Here is an 18739-nt window from a genome sequence, read left to right on the forward strand (position 1 = left end):
GTTATCAGCAAGGTGCAGAAGCACTGCTCTGTGCACACAGCGCACCAGTGGTAAGGGGGGGGGGGGTCCCAGGCCATACCCCAAACATACAGGCCAGGCTGCATTCCTGGCAATGCAGGTGTCAGAGTGTAGGATCCAGCACAATGGTCTTGTGGAGGGAACAGTGGGGGAAAGATATATTCTATCAGGTTTTTGTTGGGGTCTGTGCTCCTAACAGAAAGATTTCGCCTCACCTCTCATCAAGCTATACCTAACTGCTTGGACAAGAAAAGTAAGGCAATAATTTCAACAGGGGTACAAACAATAATAACATCTCAGTACATCAAAACCTTCCCCACACTGCTGCTAATAATATTTTCTGGGTTTGACTCTGCTGTGTTCTCAGAGAAAACAATTCACCCTCTTCCTGCTAAAGTATCCCCATCAAGAGTGGGATGGATAAGTAAAACATTACAGCCATATTCTATTGTTGAACTCGCCAGCGCTAAGTGCTTGAGATTTCTTAAATTAGTGGATGCTCCCATCGCCTAATCCAATTTCATGTAACACCCCCCCCCCCCCCAACCCCCCTGGTGGAAAATAACTCGCTTGGGCGATTTTATCACCTAGCGAGTTCTTTAAACCGTATCCAATTACGGTTTCAATGCTGCCCGGAAGGCAATGCTTCCTGTCAATCGGTCCAGACAGTTGACCAATGGGGAGCCCTGGCAGGAGTTTCAAAGATGCTTTGCCGGGGCTAGACAGTAATTACAGTGACAGATACACTGTATAATTACAGCATTGGAACACTTCTAGCGAGAGGCAGTGGGTTTTTAATTATTTGCAGGTGACTGGCGCAGCTGTGGGGGGCTTCGGCAATGTGCAGCAGCCCGATGGGGAGCTCTAGGGGTCTCCTTATTAAAGGAAACCCCCAGATGCAGCGACGGAAGATGTCAGCGGATGTTCGGCGGGTGTGTGTGCGCGGATGTTACATTGCCCATACTATGGGAGCATTGCATAGTATTCGCTTGAGCATGCCCGGACAGGGCCAGCGGGAGCTCGGGATTTCGCCCCCGGTAGGCCTTCCTTTTTGTGGCCCCAAGCACTGCAGGAGGGGGCACAGCGCAGGAAGGAGCAGCGGCGGGCACAGAGCAGCAAGGAGGGTTGGCAGTCTCCAGCAAGGAGGGTGGGCAGTCTCCCCCCCCCCTCACCTGGGGGCCCCCCCTTCCACGCTTCCCCCTCCAAGCTACAATGTGCGGCGCCGGCGGGAGACCAGAGCAGCAGCGAGTGGGGAACCGATCAACTTACTACTTCCTGGTTACCGCTCTGCGTGCCACTACTCTGGTCCGGTCTTCTCTGCTGTACTGTCCAATCTTGCTCTCACTGTGCTTCCTGCAAGAGCGTGATTGGACAGCAGAGAAGACCAGAGCAGTGGCAGGCAGAGCGGGATGCAGGAAATAGTAAGCAGACAGTTTTTGCCCGCTTGCTGCCGCCCGCTGCCCAATCGAGCTTGGAGGGGGGAAGCGGCGAACGGGGGCCCCCAGGTGAGTGAGGAGGGGGGAGACTGCTTCCCCTCCGTGCTGCTCTTCAATCTGGTTGATTGAGGGGAAATCTGCCGACAATCTGGTTGCATTTTGGGCAGAAATCTGCCGACAATCTGGTTACATTTTGAGGGGAAATCTGCCGACAATCTGGTTGCATTTTGAGGGGAAATCTGCCGACAATCTGGTTGCATTTTGAGGGGAAATCTGCCGACAATCTGGTTGCATTTTGAGGGGAAATCTGCCGACAATCTGGTTGCATTTTGAGGGGAAATCTGCCAACAATCTGGTTGCATTTTGAGGGGAAATCTGCAGACAATCTGGCTGCAATCTGGGGGAAAATCTGCCCACAATTTGGTTGCATTTTGAGGGGAAATCTGCCGACAATCTGATTGCATTTTGAGGGGAAATCTGCCAGCAATCTGGTTGCATGTTGAGGGGAAATCTGCCAAAAATTTGGTTGTTGGGGACTGTCCTCAGAAGTGCTCATAATCTATTCTCTACCATAATCTAATGTCCTACAAAATTGTGTGTGTGTGTGTGTGTGTGTGTGTGTGTGTGTGTGTGTGTGTGTGTGTGTGTGTGTGTATATATATATAATCAAAATGTCTAGAGTACACGCATATGTGAGCCCAAAAGGGGTGGTGGTGGTGGTGGGGGGGGGGGGGACGGTCAGATGGGGCAGCGCGCCATAGGCTAAAGCTTTCCTGGTGGGCCCTTAGTGATCCAGTCTGACCCTGCGCCTGAGTAATGCTACCTAATGATCGGGCATCGCACGAGTGAAACTGGCAATAGGATTTGCCGGTAATCCTAGTGTGATGGCAAGGTGATAAGTAGGGCACATCTGCACGCTACTTATCACCTTGAATTAGATGTGGTCCTACGTGTTCTAAAACTACCTCAGCTTGTTTTGGTTGAAGGTGTAAAGATCACAACCTCCCCATGACTTAATGGGGGAAGCAAGTTACCACGTGACTTATGGGAGGACCAACAATGTAACAGTAATGCTGGATCCACACCATACAGTTTTTCTGCACATTTACCTGCCAGATCGATTATTTCCAGCATGTCTGATCTGAGAGTCGATCCATTTTTTTAGCGATTTTCTTACGGATTTCCATTTGTTTCTATGGAAATAGGTCAGAAAAATATCGATCGATTCTCAGATCGGACATGCTGGAAATAGTCGATCTGGCAGGTAAATCTTCCAAAAAATTGTATGATGTGGATCCAGCATAAGGCTAGGTTTACAGTAGGCATTGCGTTACCTTTATCAGCAGGAATGTAATGCAATGGATCAGAAAAGCGGTGCCACACATTATCTACACATTGTGTCGCATACAGCCAATGAAAAACATGTTTAATTGTTATTGTTAACGAGCAAGTTTTGCGATGCTATACACAATTATACCACACTCCCCACAAAGTGAACATTGCATAAATGGAGCAATGCTGTGCGGCAAGCCACGTTACAAAGCGTCCGTTATGCCGCACTGCAAGGCACCACTGTGAACCTAGCGTTGTTCAGGTGATGCAAATAATTCTGCCACTCATGTAAATTTCATGAGAATTGTATGTGGCTTTAACATCTGACCAATCCAAATCAACAGGACATGAATCTGGTTGATCCAATGTCAAGCTGCATACAATTTTCATAAAATGTAAATTTAAGCTGGCATTATTTTATAGTAACCATATATTCATTCTCAGGATTGTGTCCCTATCCGCATGAGAAAGATGCATGTGTCTGATAAACATACTGCTCCCATGGCAGCTGATGCCTTGTTAGACACATCAGCTCCTGACATATATTACAAAATCCATGAAAGTGTACCTGAATTTATGCCCCATGTAATACGATGTCTGTACTCACATTCTGCCTCATTCCTCTCCATCTCCTTGTTAGTATATTGTAGTGACTCCCTCAGCCATCCTACAGGAAAGCCAGACTGATAGAGCTGCCCCCGAAGCTCAACCCACATGCAGTAGGAAATGTGCAGTGTACATACACTCATCTTGTGTTTGTGATCGATTGTCTTACAACTGAGCCTCCTACACCAGTACAAGGAATCCAGCACAGATTGGTACCCGAGTCCTTGGGCAACATCGCAGAGCTGAAGGTTTACAGACGTGTAGATAGCCTACTGGCTAGTAACATCTTCTGTTGCTATTTGGGGGCAGAGGGCCAATGGAGAGGTGCAGGTGTCAGTGGGAAGAACAATGCTCTTGGTCGGCAACTTTCACGCTGAACCTCCCCTTAGGCTACTTGCAAGCTATGCATGCTGCGTAGTGTATCCTCGAAAATAGGATTGCAACACACCGGTATTGCATGGCTCATTCAGAGAGTGGTGCAACACATACAATACATAGAAATATGCTTCACTGCACATGTAAACCTGCACGTTACCCAACTGCGGTGCTAACACGTAGATGTAAACACACCCTTGCAATATAATTGCATTGTCATTATATTGTCCCTTGCATTGCACAGCAACAATACTTTAATGTGCACTGTTGCATAATATGTTGGTGATTTATACAACAATAATAATCTTACCTAATAAAACTGCAGCTGCCTGTGCCTACCTGCGTCCATGCGCGCCGCTTTGCTCCATAGTGCACAGTGGGGGGCACGTGCGTGGGGGCCGCCTGCCACCCGTAAATGGAACAAATAAATTACTAGTAATAGATATAATATAAAACCATGCAGCTGTGTGGTAGAGCATTATATGGCACCATGGACATACAATGCACAAAAAAAATAAAAATAAAAATACACCAGGTCATTTAAGTAAAGGTGATTTGTAATGGGCCGGTTCTCTCATGAAGCAAGGTGAAACATTTGCATCAGGTGCAGAGATTTCAGGGGCAGCATTTTTGTACTGTGTGTACCTTCCTGAGGAGGAATGGAGTGGCTGAGGGTGAGCAGTTTGCTTGTCACAGACTCACAGTCAGCCAGTTTGCTATTGTATTGAGCTGCAGCATGTCATGTGAGAACATTAAGGCCCCTTTTCCACGGACTGTTGAGCTGTGTGCTCAGCAAGCAGTTACCAGGCAGCGGTGAGCTGTTACCAAGCAGCAACAAGCAGTTGCCAAGCAGCAGCAAGCAGTTGTAAGAGTCACTGCCTATCAACAGTCCATGGAAAAGAGGCCTAAATGAAGCAGAGTAAATTGTCGGTGCTGTGCGATAAATGCAAATCAGGGTAGGCGGTCACATCCTCACAAGTTTGAATCAGGCAGCAAAAAGTGTAGAACCAGTCCTGGGTAGGTTTTCCTAGCAGATTTGCCAGGAATATTTTTAATGCTACCTATCTGATCAGTTTATATTGATCACTTTCAATCAGCTCATGAACTAGGAGCATAATTTGGTGCAGTAGAAACATTTTGTAATTTGTCAGCTGATTTATCGACAGCTGTATAGCTTTATGCTGCAGCAGGGAGAGCTATGCTTGTTCATTAGATTCTTATACAGACTTCATCAGAAATCTGATCATGATCAAATCTAGCAGAGTGGAGAATAGATCATTCTCAACAAAATGTTTTTTGAGTCTTGAAGAGCTGATTGTTTGTATAAATCTTGAAAAATAAATCCGTGTATGGATTCTTTAAAGCTAAGCTCACTCTATGTGCGTTGAATAATGTCCATACCACAATATGGATATAACGCAATGCACAATCCACACATAGGCTATCATTCATAAAGGTGCAGTCGGTAGTGCGGGAAAACCCCATTCTTCTCCGCAACCGGTACTTAAGACTTCTGGGTGGTCATTCATAAAGAAGTTGCATGTTGCGGTAGAAGTGCGGAGGTTTTCTGGAGGAAGCTGGCGGTAGCGTGGCGGAAGACATGCGGAAAGATAAAAGCTGCCCGATTCCCTCCGTGCGCTCCTCTGTCTGATGCTGCTTGGGAGGTCCGTCCCATTCATTTACACGTATTCCGCCCACCTATCGCTACTGTCGAGCAAGCGGTATTTTCCTTCTGCATACCGCTTGCTCTAATCTTTATGAATGGACGTGTTTGTAACTTTTTCTAGATAAATCTAGAAAAACTCTGCACAAGGCGGAAATGTATCGCTCTGTCAGCTTTTCATGCGGAAAGAGCCTTTATGAATGGGGATTTTGCAGAGTGGTCGGTAAAGTCACCGGTATTAAGCATTTCCGCATGCGGAAATGCTTTATGAATGATAGCCATTGTGTACTGTGTACATTATTTTCATAGCATGAGGAATCACTATGTGATGGGGTCGTTATCGCACATGCTATCTAGAAATGCACTGCAGAGAGTGTGTCTTGATAGCGTGGTGCATTACTACACAGATGTGAACATGCACATGTAGTTGTATGGACAGTGCGTTCACATACAGCAATGTACATAGCGTATACACACCCTAATGAACACACGCAACAAAGGGAAGATGCTCTCGCCTCAAGCATCCAATTAGGTGCAGAAGATTTTATAATTGCAGACAGAGACATAACTACAAATCATTGTGTTCCAAATAAAACTTCTGACAGGAGCCAACTTCCCTCCCCCTATCACTCAAATACAATCTATATACATACTCACTGCATCCTCAAATACAATCTATATACTACACACACATTGCATCACTCCGATACAATCTATATATACACACATTGCATCACTCCGATACAATCTGTATACACACATTGCATCACTCGATACAATCTATATAAACACATTGCATCACTCAGATACAATCTATATACATACTGCATCACTCTGATACAATCTATATACATACTGCATCACTCTGATACAATCTATATAAACACACTGCATCACTGTGATACCATATATATACGCATACTGCATCCTCAGATACAATCTGTATGCACACACTGCATCATTCAGATACAATCTATAAACACACACTGCATCCTCAGACACAATCAATATACTGTACACACATAGTATCACTCCGATACAATCTATATACACACTGCATCCTCAGATACAATCTGTATGCACACACTGCATCATTCAGATACAATCTATAAACACACACTGCATCCTCAGACACAATCTATATACTGTACACACATGGGGCCCGATTCACAAAGCGGTGATAACTCAGTTATCACACCTAAAAGACTTTAGGCATGATAACCTTTGCACCACACTGGTGAAAAGCCAGTTTAGGCGTGATAAGTTTAGGTGTGATAAGTTTAGGTGTGATAAGTTTAGGCATGCTAAGTTTAGATAAGTGTAGATAGCGTGCAAAGTCCCGCACGCAAAGCAGCGCCATTAAATTCTGTACGAAGTGCACCAGACTTTGCTAGTGCAAAACTTTTGATCAGCTGTGCACTGCGGTGCTAACGCAGTTGGTGCTTAAACTTATCATGCCTAAACTTATCACACCTAAACTTATCACACCTAAACTTATCATGCCTAAACTGAGTTTAGGCGTGATAAAGGGCTTTTCACAGCGTGCTAACTGTTAGCACCGCTTTGTGAATCAGGCCCATAGTATCACTCTGATACACTCTATATACACACTGCATCCTCAGATACAATCTGTATGCACACACTGCATCATTCAGATACAACCTATCTACACACACTGCACCCTCAGATACAATCTATATACTGTACACACATTGCATCACTCCGATACAATTTATATACACACTGCATCCTCAGATACAATCTGTATGCACACACTGCATCATTCAGATACAATCTGTATGCACACACTGCATCATTCAGATACAATCTGTATGCACACACTGCATCATTCAGATACAATTTATATACACACACTGCATCCTCAGATACATTCTATATACACACATTGCATCACTCAGATACAATCTATATACACACATTGCATCACTCCGATACAATCTATATAAACACACACTGCATCTCTCAGATACAATCTATATACATACTGCATCACTCTGATACAATCTATATAAACACACTGCATCACTGTGATTCAATATATATATATACGCATACTGCATCTTCAGATACAATCTGTATGCACACACTGCATCATTCAGATACAATCTATATACACACACTGCATCCTCAGATACAATCTATATACACACACTGCATCACTCTGATATAATTTATATGCACACATAGCACCACTCAGGCACAATCTATATAGAAACATATATAGCATCACTCAGATACAATTTACTTAGGCCCAACACACACCATTCAATCTTGGTTGTTCAATCTTACCACTTTCATGTAGTATAAGAGCTTTTCTAATCAATCATTCAAGGTATTTTCAATCTGTTGGCCCTTATACTACATAGATTTGGTAAATCTGTACAACCAAGATTGTATGGTGTGTGTTGAGCTTTACACACAGCATCACTTACAGTATATACGATCTATACACACACACACAACACACACACAACACACACACACAAAATCGCTTATTTACAATCTGTATATACACACAACATCACTCAGGTACAATCTGTATACACACGCATGATCACAATGTAGACAAATAGCATTGCATATTTACACTATGTTTATACAATGTGTATAAAGCTAGATGAAAAGACAAATAACGCGTACGTTAAAAAGGGGCGCTGGGAAAAAAGGGCGCCGGGTTTTTAACGATAAGCATGGATAACGTTTAAAAATGTATTGTACTGTATTTCGTTTAAAATTAATGTTTTATAAAGTTATAAATCATTAAATAATGTGCATTAAATCGGCAATTGTAAAAACGTTAATCTTTCGTTTAAATAGTGAAACGTATAATAACGTTTAAAAAAAAAAATTACTAAGTAACCCTCCCTGTACCTACCCCTAACCCCTAGACCCCCCCTGTTGATGCCTAAACCTAAGACCCCCCCTGTTGGTGCCTAAGTAACCCTCCCTGTACCTACCCCTAACCCCTAGACCCCCCTGTTAGTGCCTAAACCTAAGACCCCCCTGTTGGTGCCTAAACCTAAGACCCCCCTGTTGGTGCCTAAACCTAAGACCCCCCTGTTAGTGCCTAAACCTAAGACCCCCTGTTGGTGCCTAAACCTAAGACCCCCCTGTTGGTGCCTAAACCTAAGACCCCCCTTTTGGTGCCTAAACCTAAGACCCCCTGTTGGTGCCTAAACCTAAGACCCCCCTGTTGGTGCCTAAACCTAAGACCCCCCTGTTGGTGCCTAAACCTAAGACCCCCCTTTTGGTGCCTAAACCTAAGACCCCCTGTTGGTGCCTAAACCTAAGACCCCCCTGTTGGTGCCTAAACCTAAGACCCCCCTGTTGGTTTTTTCGTTTAAAAATAATGTAAAAAAAAAAAAAAAAAAAAAAAAGTACTGTTTTTCGTTGAAAAATAATGTTTGAAAAAAAATATTGTACTGTTTTTCGTTTAAAAATAATATTTAAAAATGTATAAATCATTAAATAATGTGTAATCATGAGAAGCAGTAATAAAACATTAATTCTCCGGGCGCCGCTTTTAAAACGTTATTTTTCTCCGGCGCCCTTTTTTCCTATCGGGCGCCCATTAAACGATATTTATTATAGGAGTGAATGGCGGCGCCCGATTTGTCCACTAGCCTCAGGCGCCCGAATTTACTGTTTCCACAAATAACACCCTAGTCTAGGCTTGTGCCTGTAATACATGTATTGTGGAACACATAATAATCTGCATTGCACATAAACCATTTGTGCATCATTCATTTTTTATTACCTGGCTGCTGGGTTTGCAAAACTGTCTTCCAGTTAAATGCTGCTTGCCTGAGTGAACAGCAGTCTGTATTTCATCCAAACTCCTTTCCCTATCCCACCATCACCCACATGAGCTAGTGCACAATGATCTGGAAATACAGAGCTGATCACCTGACTACGACCACCTTTCTTCTCTGCTGCTGAGAGATTAACTCTTTGTGGTCAGCAATACAGCTCTGCAGAGTCTCATCATCAATTCCTGTTTAGTTTTTGCCTGCTCAGTGTGTATCCTTCACTCACCAGTTTGTTTATTAAAAAAAAGTTAGATAAAAGAGAAGAGAGAAATAGTTTCATATTGCACACAGGGCAGGGTGATGAGAGGCACATTTGCTTTTATAAACACTGGGGAGGGTGTCGGAAGAGTTAAGTGCTTTATTATACATTTAGAAGAAAAATAATGGCACTGCTGAGCTACAGTGCTGGCAACAAGGAGTTAAAGGGGAACTTCAGCCTAAACAAACATACTGTCATCAAGTTACATTAGTTATGTTAATTAGAATAGATAGGTAATATAATCTCTTACCCACCCTGTTTTAAAAGAACAGGCAAATGTTTGTGATTCATGGGGGCAGCCATCTTTTTGGTTGAAAGGAGGTGACAAGGAGCAGGAGACACAGTTCCAACTGTCCTGTGTCCTGATTACCCTTCCCAGCTGCACACGCTAGGCTTCAAATGTCAAATTCAAAACGTAAAAAAAAAATAAAAAATGCACCAAAACAGCAGAACGAGAACAACAGCATCAGAAATCCCATCATGCTTTGCACAGCATCAGGGGAAAAAGGCCCGGGAAGTTTTCTTCTGTGCAGCTAAAAATGAGGCTTGTATGAAAGAAACAAAGTTCTGATGCTGTGAAACTGTTAAAGAAACACCAAGCCTTTTCAGTGCTGCTGAGTCGATTTTTAGTCCGGAGGTTCACTTTAAGCACTGGCAACAAGGAGTTAAGCTTCGTACACACATACGAAGCTTAAGTTTACACAACAAGGAGTTAAGCTTCGTACACACATACCTACGTCAGTTCTCAGCAGAGGCGAACCTTGCCTAATCAAGCAGGTGTGCAGTACCCCCCACCCCATATTGATGGGTTAATGGTTGAAAGCCGAGGGCATTTCCTCTCTACCTCTCCCCACCTGCTCTGTCAGCCCACCCCCCTGCAGGCTGATGATACGTCTGTACAGAACTCGGCCTGAACCGTTTGTTGTCCACAGTGACCGAACCCTGATCCCTGTCATGCGACATACATCATACAAGTTTACCCAGCTTTTAATCTAGGTGGGGTTGGGTGATCAACTCTGTGTAGAGGTGTGAGAGCTGTTCAACAGCTGGGGATGTAGGGAACTCCCACACCACTGGCAGTTGGGACCTAGACCACATGACTTACTTTTCCAAGTGGTGTTTCTCTGGGATGGCTGTATCAAAAGTGCAAATTGTGTGAGTAAAGACACAATTCCTTATTTGTCTTTACCAACAGTGTAAACTCCAGGATAGGTGAACTAGTGATTTAAAGGAGACATACAGAAGAAAGCAGGGAAGTTTCAACCTGTTCACTTCAAATATGTGAAGCATGAGTCATAACATTTAGGAATTGCTCCTGATTGGATATTTGGAGGGAAAGAGAGAGAATTATCATTGCAATTAAACTGGAGTGGTATCATATAAACACACGACACCTTGCAGATATACTGGGTCAATTACTGAGGTTCTCCCTCCCGGGCTGACTGGAGATCTTTGAGGAATAAAGCCATCCAGCAAACCTGGACTACATTTAATTACAAAGTATCGGCTATTAGCTGGCAGCAGGTTCCTATCTTTACCTAGGTCACATCAGACAGACTAGGAAGTTCTTGAGAGTTACATCCTTATTGATACCTTTTGATTACATAATTATTGATTATACTTATTGATTATACAACTGCAGTCACATGTACAAAAACTTACAAAAGCATAGCTGCTAATTCAGTATCCCATAATGTTTTCCAATATGATCTAAGTGAGAGTTGCAAGCTTTTGCCACCTAATAGCAGATTTATTACATCACGTGTCACTTGTTTTACTGTCCTGTTAAGTGCAAGGTGCTACCAATGTCAATATATAAAGTGAAACATCAAGAAAAATAAAAACAGAGATGCAAATCTGCAGCATAGCCTCACAGCCTGCACAGATAGCCGTGAGGCTGTGCTGCAAATTTGCATCTCTGTTTTTTATTTTTCTTGATAGTATTGACACTGATAGCACCTTGCACTTTTATGTTTGCCCCTGATGAAGCCCCTCCTTTAAAGGGGTGAAACATGTCGGATTGTGGTGGTGTGATGTGTGTATAGCATGTAGTTGTTACATCAGTCTGGGGAAAAGGGGCAGACCATATTGCTGATACAAATAAAGGCTATGCATGGTTTTCAGAGATTCCTAATTCCCCACCCCAGAATAGTATTGAGATATTTGCAGAGACAGGCATTTTAATAAAATCTATTAAAAGTTAGGTTTTAGTATGTTAAAATAGTTAGATAGTTAAAGCGGACCCAAACCAAACATTTTTTAAATTCAAAATATTTAGTTGCACCATTCTGACACATACAAAGATAAATACACTCCTTCAAGCCTATGAGCATTTCAGTGCATGCTTTTCACCCTTCTCTTTTCATAACTAGGGTTATACAGGTGACAGACATTAACAATTCCTCCTTTGCCGGACACCTCCTACTCCCCCAGTCTGCCGGATTCTGTCCCGGCAATATGAAAGGAAGGGAGGGGTTCCTCCAATACATGTAAAATATGTTATATTTGTCATCATGCAGCTGAAAAAAGGCTGCTATTTATTATTACAATTTAGAAAATAGATTTTATTTCTGAAATCTTGCATTTTTAATTTGGGTCCACTTTAAAATTGTGTTTGCTATGCCTAAGACCACTCATGGACCCCAGCACAGCCGCTGAAATTACGATTTCCTGCATGTGAGCCAAAATTATTAGTGTAATAGTGAGGATTGTGAAGGACATACAAATCAATATCAAATTGGTATAAATGTTATGCAAATTGATGCAGCTTGGAAATGGACCAAATGCTGCAGCTGTTGCATTTTCCAGCTGCCTAAATTATCATAAATTAGCATAACATTTTCATCAACTTGGAATTATTAGCATTTCCATTCCTCAGCAGAACTGGGTAGCACTGAAACACCCACAGACGCAGGAGAACAAGCAGCATACTTTCTAGATTTCCTAATAAGCGTACATCAACTGTGAACAGACTGCACAACTGTACAACTGCACCAAATGAGGCCTTAGTTAAACTGGAATGATGGATGGGACTGTCCAGTAAAAGCAGAAACAGCATATAGGTCTAAACACAAGAAACCTTCACACCGTAGAAAAAGGTTGTAAAACTTTGGCTTGCAATGGAAACATTATATATATATTTATGTAAACTGACATGAGATGCTGCTATCAAACTGTATAACGTTATACAATGGCAATAATTATTTATTATAATTATTATTGATTTATATCGCGGCATCGTCTTTTGTGGCGCTGTATATGAAGCAAAAGAAATTCTGCTGCCCAATCATTAGCTTTCCCTAGACCTCCTAGACCTGTATTCCAAGAACATTGATCATACTGATAGCCTTTCCAATCCATTACAACACAGACATGTCCTATTCATAGAAAACTATGCAAGCTTTAAAATCTTTGAGCCTGTATCTTCAAATGATCTTATTCATCTGTGCCCACTCCTGTCTTGCTGCTCTGGTGAGAGTACCTGGACTTGCATGTAGCGCTATAATTCAGGCTTCATCTCCGTGAGCATAAACACATGCACCACCGCATATGTCAAACAACAGAGAAAAAAGGAGCACAAATATAACACAGCCATCCTCCTTTCCACAGTTCAGACAGAAGGGTCCTGGGGGACATGAGAGAGAGAGAGGCCTCAGGAGAACAGGGGAAGAAAAGGCCCCAAGCGCCAAATGGTAAAAGGTAACAAGAATTATAAAGAGCACAGGTCTAAATGAAGCCTGCATTATGTGCGCTGCTAGACGAGAGGTGGAAGTGACTGATGCCACAGATCATGGCTGGCAACCAAAGGCAAAGAATATCAAATACACAAGCGATGCTACATCAAAAACAACGAAAAAAAATCAAATGAAGAAGTAAAGTGAAGACAAAGATAACAGGATATAAGCGGATTTCACTGATGTATGAGCATTACAGAGAGATAAAAGGAATAAATCACAGTTAAGAGGTATGACATGAAAAGATAATAAGGTTAGTTTTAAGCTGACATTCAAACAGAAAGAAAAGACCCTGCTGCTGTTGTCTTAATTTGTGTTTAAAAAACCTGACAAGAGCTTCTAGGCCTAATTTACTAAAGTTGTAAGCTTGCGTTCCATATTCACAGATAAGCAAAAGGGATGCACATGTGCATGACTGGCTCGCCTCAGGAATGCTTAAAGTGAAGCATCCATCCCTATGTAACAGGCTTTTTCTGAGCAGATGCCTCACAGACTCACGGGGTCAGGCAACCAGGGATTTCAGCACTGGATAAAATGTGATGAGCATTGTCGGGGGCTTGTACATTATGCATGTTCACAAAAGTGCCATTACAGTTAATTAAAGGAAACACACACAAATCTATTTTGGCATTACAGTATATACATATATATATATATATATATATAATCTCATATATGGTTTTGGATGTGGATAAACAATGTTATACTACTTATGAAGGTTTTTTTCCAAGTGTTTGAGAATCGTATTTAAAACCCGGCAACCGTATATGCTGGCTATAACTATACCTATGGAGTCAGAAGAACAAAACAAAAAAAAAAGAAAAAAACGAGCTGTATAATATACTGTACTTAAAGTGTGTTTTATAAAAACTCAATGATGATTTCTAGCACATTTACAATGTAATATACTGTATACTATATTTTAATAGAAAGTTAAATATTACAAATTCAACCGTGATTTAACTGCTATTGTTTCACTCAGCCCACACGCATGCACTTACTTCTACAACATTTGGAGCTCACAGGCAGCAAGCTTGAAAATGCTAATTACCACAGCAATGTACATGCGTGTTAAACCAGCCTTGATGTAATGCACATGTGCATGCTCCAGAGTCCTCGGTTTTATAATGGTGTTGCTATATTGGCTGTCGTGGAGCATTACCTGTACATAGAGACCTTTGCTCTGGCTAGGGAAGTGAACGATTTCCATCATTGCTGTGCTGGAATCACTTGTGCCTTTAATAGACACAGCCTAATCTGAGGTACTACCGTACTGTAACTGGATGAAAGCTGCAATTTGATTGGTTGTCATAGGCAACTGCATATCATTACTCTTATTTAGTAGGCCTCTGGTTGTGTCACTGTATATAGTGTCTTCAAAATAGAGCTAAAGTCAAATAAAGAAAACTACCTAAACTAAAGCAAAGTTGTACTTCTACCAGTGTTTCAAGTCTTAAATATAAAGCCCAACTAAACCTCAGATTGGTCAAAGTGAATTTGGAAAACAATCATGTTTAGTAAATGTATTATGTTGGGAACTAATCTTTTTAAACCCAAAAATCTTTCCATACACCTGTGCTCCTACCCATACAGGCTTAACACTCTTCCACCCTGTTGGTCGACAGAAGCATTGTACATATACTAGATGGTTCTCGGCCAAGGTGGCCAGTTGTAGCTACCTCTGTCTATAATCTGGGGACCACTAACTATCAACGCATCTGTACGGCATTGAGCCCAGAACTGGCGCCTGAGGGATCGGTTCCTGATCCTTGTGGGTGACAGTAATTGTGCGTGTGCATGCTTCCTTGCAATTGTTTACCACCCACTATTTGGGAACTTTAAGGGCATATTCACAGTGGGATGTTGCGTTGTAATGCAATGTTAAAGTCGCAACGCAGCATTACAGTGCAAAACAAAGGTGGTAACGCACATTGATGCTGTGTTACAGTGGCATACAGTAGATACAGTGGAGCATACAGGCAATGAAAAGTATGCCTCTCTGTATCTGTTTAATGTCTGCGCTTAGAGGTAATGCGCTGCAAGCAGTGAGTCACAATAACGCAGCATTTATAACGTGACGTTAACGTTGCACTGTGAATGTGGCATAGCCTTAACATTACAGTGCGTTAACCTGCGTTATAATTACTTCCCACTATATAATAACATCCCACTATGAATAAGGCTGACATATTTATTTCTTTTTAAACAATACCAGTTGTCTGGCAGCCCCGCTGGTCCATTTGGCTGCAGCAGTGTCTGAATATCACCAGAAACAACCATGCAGCCCACTTAGCAGATCTGACAATAATGTCAGAAACATCTGATATGATGCATGCTTGTTTGGGGTCTATGGCTAAATGTAATAGAGGATCAACAGGATGCAACCTGTATTGTTTAAAAGAAAAATATGGCAGCCTCTCATTACAGTTGTCCTTTAAAGTCCTGTTTCCTAATAGAAAACCGGTTTCTAGGAATGTTATAGAATGTAGTCTGGCATTTAGTCTATCTTCCTACTTCAGTGTCACGTGGTTATATTTGATACATTCAATAAATTAATACTGTTTTTCAACTTTACGTGGAATTTTGTTATTTAAAGGGAACCACACATACAGTACACTTCCTATTTCCCCCCATGATTTGCATATGTCACCTGGTTATGCCTGTCTTGCAGCAGCTGGGTTCAGACAGAGGAGGAAGCAGGCTGTTCTGCAGTTTCAGGCACTTTTATCCCATGACAAAGGCAATCTTTGCACCACTTTGCATGAATACAGTGTTTTCATTCACTTATCATCCTGATTACTATCAGAATGATCTCTGTTAAAATTTGGGGTTTACTTTTCCTTTAAAGAGACACTTATTATTATCTATAATTATGTTGGGAAATATACAGTACCTTCTTTATTAAAAGTGAATAGCCCTCCCTGAATGATGTTTCCATTTAGTGCGGTCTTTTCAGCCCGTCGCTGAGGTTATTGCTTCATCATCTACTGTCCCTCAGTGAACCTGCATCTACATGTTGGGCCTCCCCTGGCTTGCTGCATGTCACAGATACCTAACAGTGTCGTTTTAAAATGCCGGACTGTAAACATTGTTAGTACCTAGACTTTACCCTATGCTGAGCTGTTTTCTCTACTTGACTTTAGTTCTGCTTCATCAGTATTCAGCTTCCACACAGCATTCACCCATACATGAAATATACATTTCCCACAGCTTTATCCTCTAGTTGCAAGCACTAGCAAAGCATTGCAGCCTCCATTGCCAATATCAGTGGTGCATCATGCCCATCACTGTCAGAGCCAGAGCACTGCATTAACCCCACCACCTGTAAGCCAGCACCGCATTACCACATTCCTCTCTACAGCCCAGCATGGATTCCACCCCAGAGGCTATCAAGCGCAATCCCTATTCAGCCACAGCAGGCAGAGTATTTACATCTCACCACAGCCTACCTACAGCTCTGTCAGAGTTCAGAAATGCTCAGCCACTTCTCATAGCACACAAGGCTAATACTGCCATATCTCCACAGCCTGAGAAAAGTGCATGTCCTACAGAAACTGCTTGTCTTCATTCTTTTACTCTAAGGTACCTCACGATTCTTGGAAGTGAGACCATCACCATGCAGTCTAAAGTCTTGCTTTTCACTATTTCCCCATGAACTGGAAAACCCAGCTATGGAAATATTTATTTATCTCTGATAGTTACAGTCAAATAAATATTAGTACATTTAATTAACCATATGTATTTTTATTACTGGCAACCTGCGGGAATAACCCTTCTCTGCCATAGACATTTTATTGAAAATGAATTACCTGAATTGACCCTGACTAATTCTGGGCATCCATTTTTAAGCTATATTTCTAGTTACCCCTATAAGTACTTGAATCGTTTTAACCTAAATTGTAATGGCTTTCCTGTAAATACTTCACAGTTTTTTAGATTCAGGCTGTGACGGCAATAACTTGGATCAGGCCAAACTCTATAATATATCATCTCCAATCCATAGCGTTTACTTCTCCATGTCATGACAAATCTTACCGATTTCATCCAATCTGGACTTCCTGTAGATTTATGAAAGTAACCCTCATCCAATGTAAACACCAATAACACTAGTTTGTTCTTCTTCACATAATAGTCCTTATAGTTACAGCAGTTATCATAGTTTTAGCCCATAGCTGCTACTGTAGTCTTCAGAACACTACTTTGTTATGGTACATACTGAATCCTGTCAGGGATTGGAGAGCACATTGGAAACCAATAGAGAGACTGTGGGAATAGATAAATGGAAGCTTAATCTCAGGTTTCTTAAAATGTTTGACTGCCAGAGCCTGACACTTATAAACCCTTAATTTTTCTTAAAGGGCAGCTACCTGAGAATCAACTACAAAGTCCAACTGATACTCCAGCAGAGCATATCCACATCCTCTGAGTGGCCATAACATACAAGCCTCCTCAGGACCTGGTCTGCAGAGCATTGCTGCCTCCATGCTATAAACTTGCAGAGCATCGCCCTACTACAGTATCACAGGCAGAGCCTGCAGACCAGTGCACAGCATCGCATGCACTGCAGTGAGAGCTGGGGGTGTATTGGTCATCATGTGAATAGTAATGGAGCAGAGATCTTCTTAATAAATAAAAAATGGCTGTTTGCAGAAGCACAGACGAGCACAGCATGCAGAATAACAGGTGCTGCCACAGCTATGCCCCTCTCCCACACACACACACAGCATAGAACACGGATACACAGCCCTCCTCTCACCGGTCCCGCTGCTCCGGCTCCCGATACAGCCCATAGTAATCCTCAGCAGCTCGGGTGCATCCCGACAGCACACAGGTGCCCAGGGCCGGGCAATGGGATGCTGCTGCTGACTGCCTCACTGCTGGTCACTGCTGTGACGGAACAGAAAGATGTGAGTGTGTGAAAGGAATGGGTTCAGCTTTCAGTCTCTTCTCTGGTTTTGTTCCCCGGAGCTGCAGCTGCTGATGAGCAGAGACCGTGACGTCACTCTCCCTCCACGACTACAGCATCAACAGCAACACCCTGCTGCTGCCTTATTGTAAGAGGGAAGGGGAACAGGCTGCTGCTTATTGTAAGGGAGGCAAGGTGGACAGTCTGCTGCCTTATTCTATGTGGGAAGGGGGACAGGCTGCTGCCTTATTCTAAGAGGAAATGGGTAGACTGCTGCCTTATTGTAAGAGGGAAGAGGAACTGGCTGCTGCCTTATTGTAAGGGAGGCAAGGGGTACAGGCTGCTGCCTTATTGTAAGTGGGAAGGAGCAGACTGCTGCCCTATTGTAAGGGAGGCAAGGTGGACAGTCTGCTGCCTTTTTCTAAGTGGGAAGGGGTTCAGGCTGCTGCCTTATTGTAAGAGGGAAGGGGGAAAGGCTGCTGCTTATTGTAAGGGAGGCAAGTTGGACAGTCTGCTGCCTTATTCTATGTGGGAAGGGGTAGACTGCTGCCTTATTGTAAGGGAGGCAAGGGGTACAGGC

At 42.6% G+C, this 18739-nt stretch overlaps 1 protein-coding gene across 2 annotated transcripts in view; it reads right to left on the minus strand.

Moving 5' to 3' along the window:
* Window positions 1-18283, minus strand: part of FAM131A (family with sequence similarity 131 member A) — a 115486-nt gene extending 97203 nt beyond the window's left edge. The window contains exon 1 of one of the 2 annotated variants that reach the window (XM_068279359.1): window positions 18010-18283. Coding sequence is in view for 1 of the 2 variants with exons in the window: in XM_068279358.1 (XP_068135459.1) it covers window positions 14416-14466 (51 nt within the window). In the remaining variant the exon portion in view is untranslated. Of the gene's footprint in view, window positions 1-14415; window positions 14509-18009 lie in introns of those variants that run through there. The other variant, XM_068279358.1, reaches the window with a different exon arrangement.
* Between the last annotated feature and the right edge of the window lie 456 nt (window positions 18284-18739).

Source organism: Hyperolius riggenbachi, chromosome 4 (assembly GCF_040937935.1).
Source record: "Hyperolius riggenbachi isolate aHypRig1 chromosome 4, aHypRig1.pri, whole genome shotgun sequence".
Taxonomy (NCBI): domain Eukaryota; kingdom Metazoa; phylum Chordata; class Amphibia; order Anura; family Hyperoliidae; genus Hyperolius; species Hyperolius riggenbachi.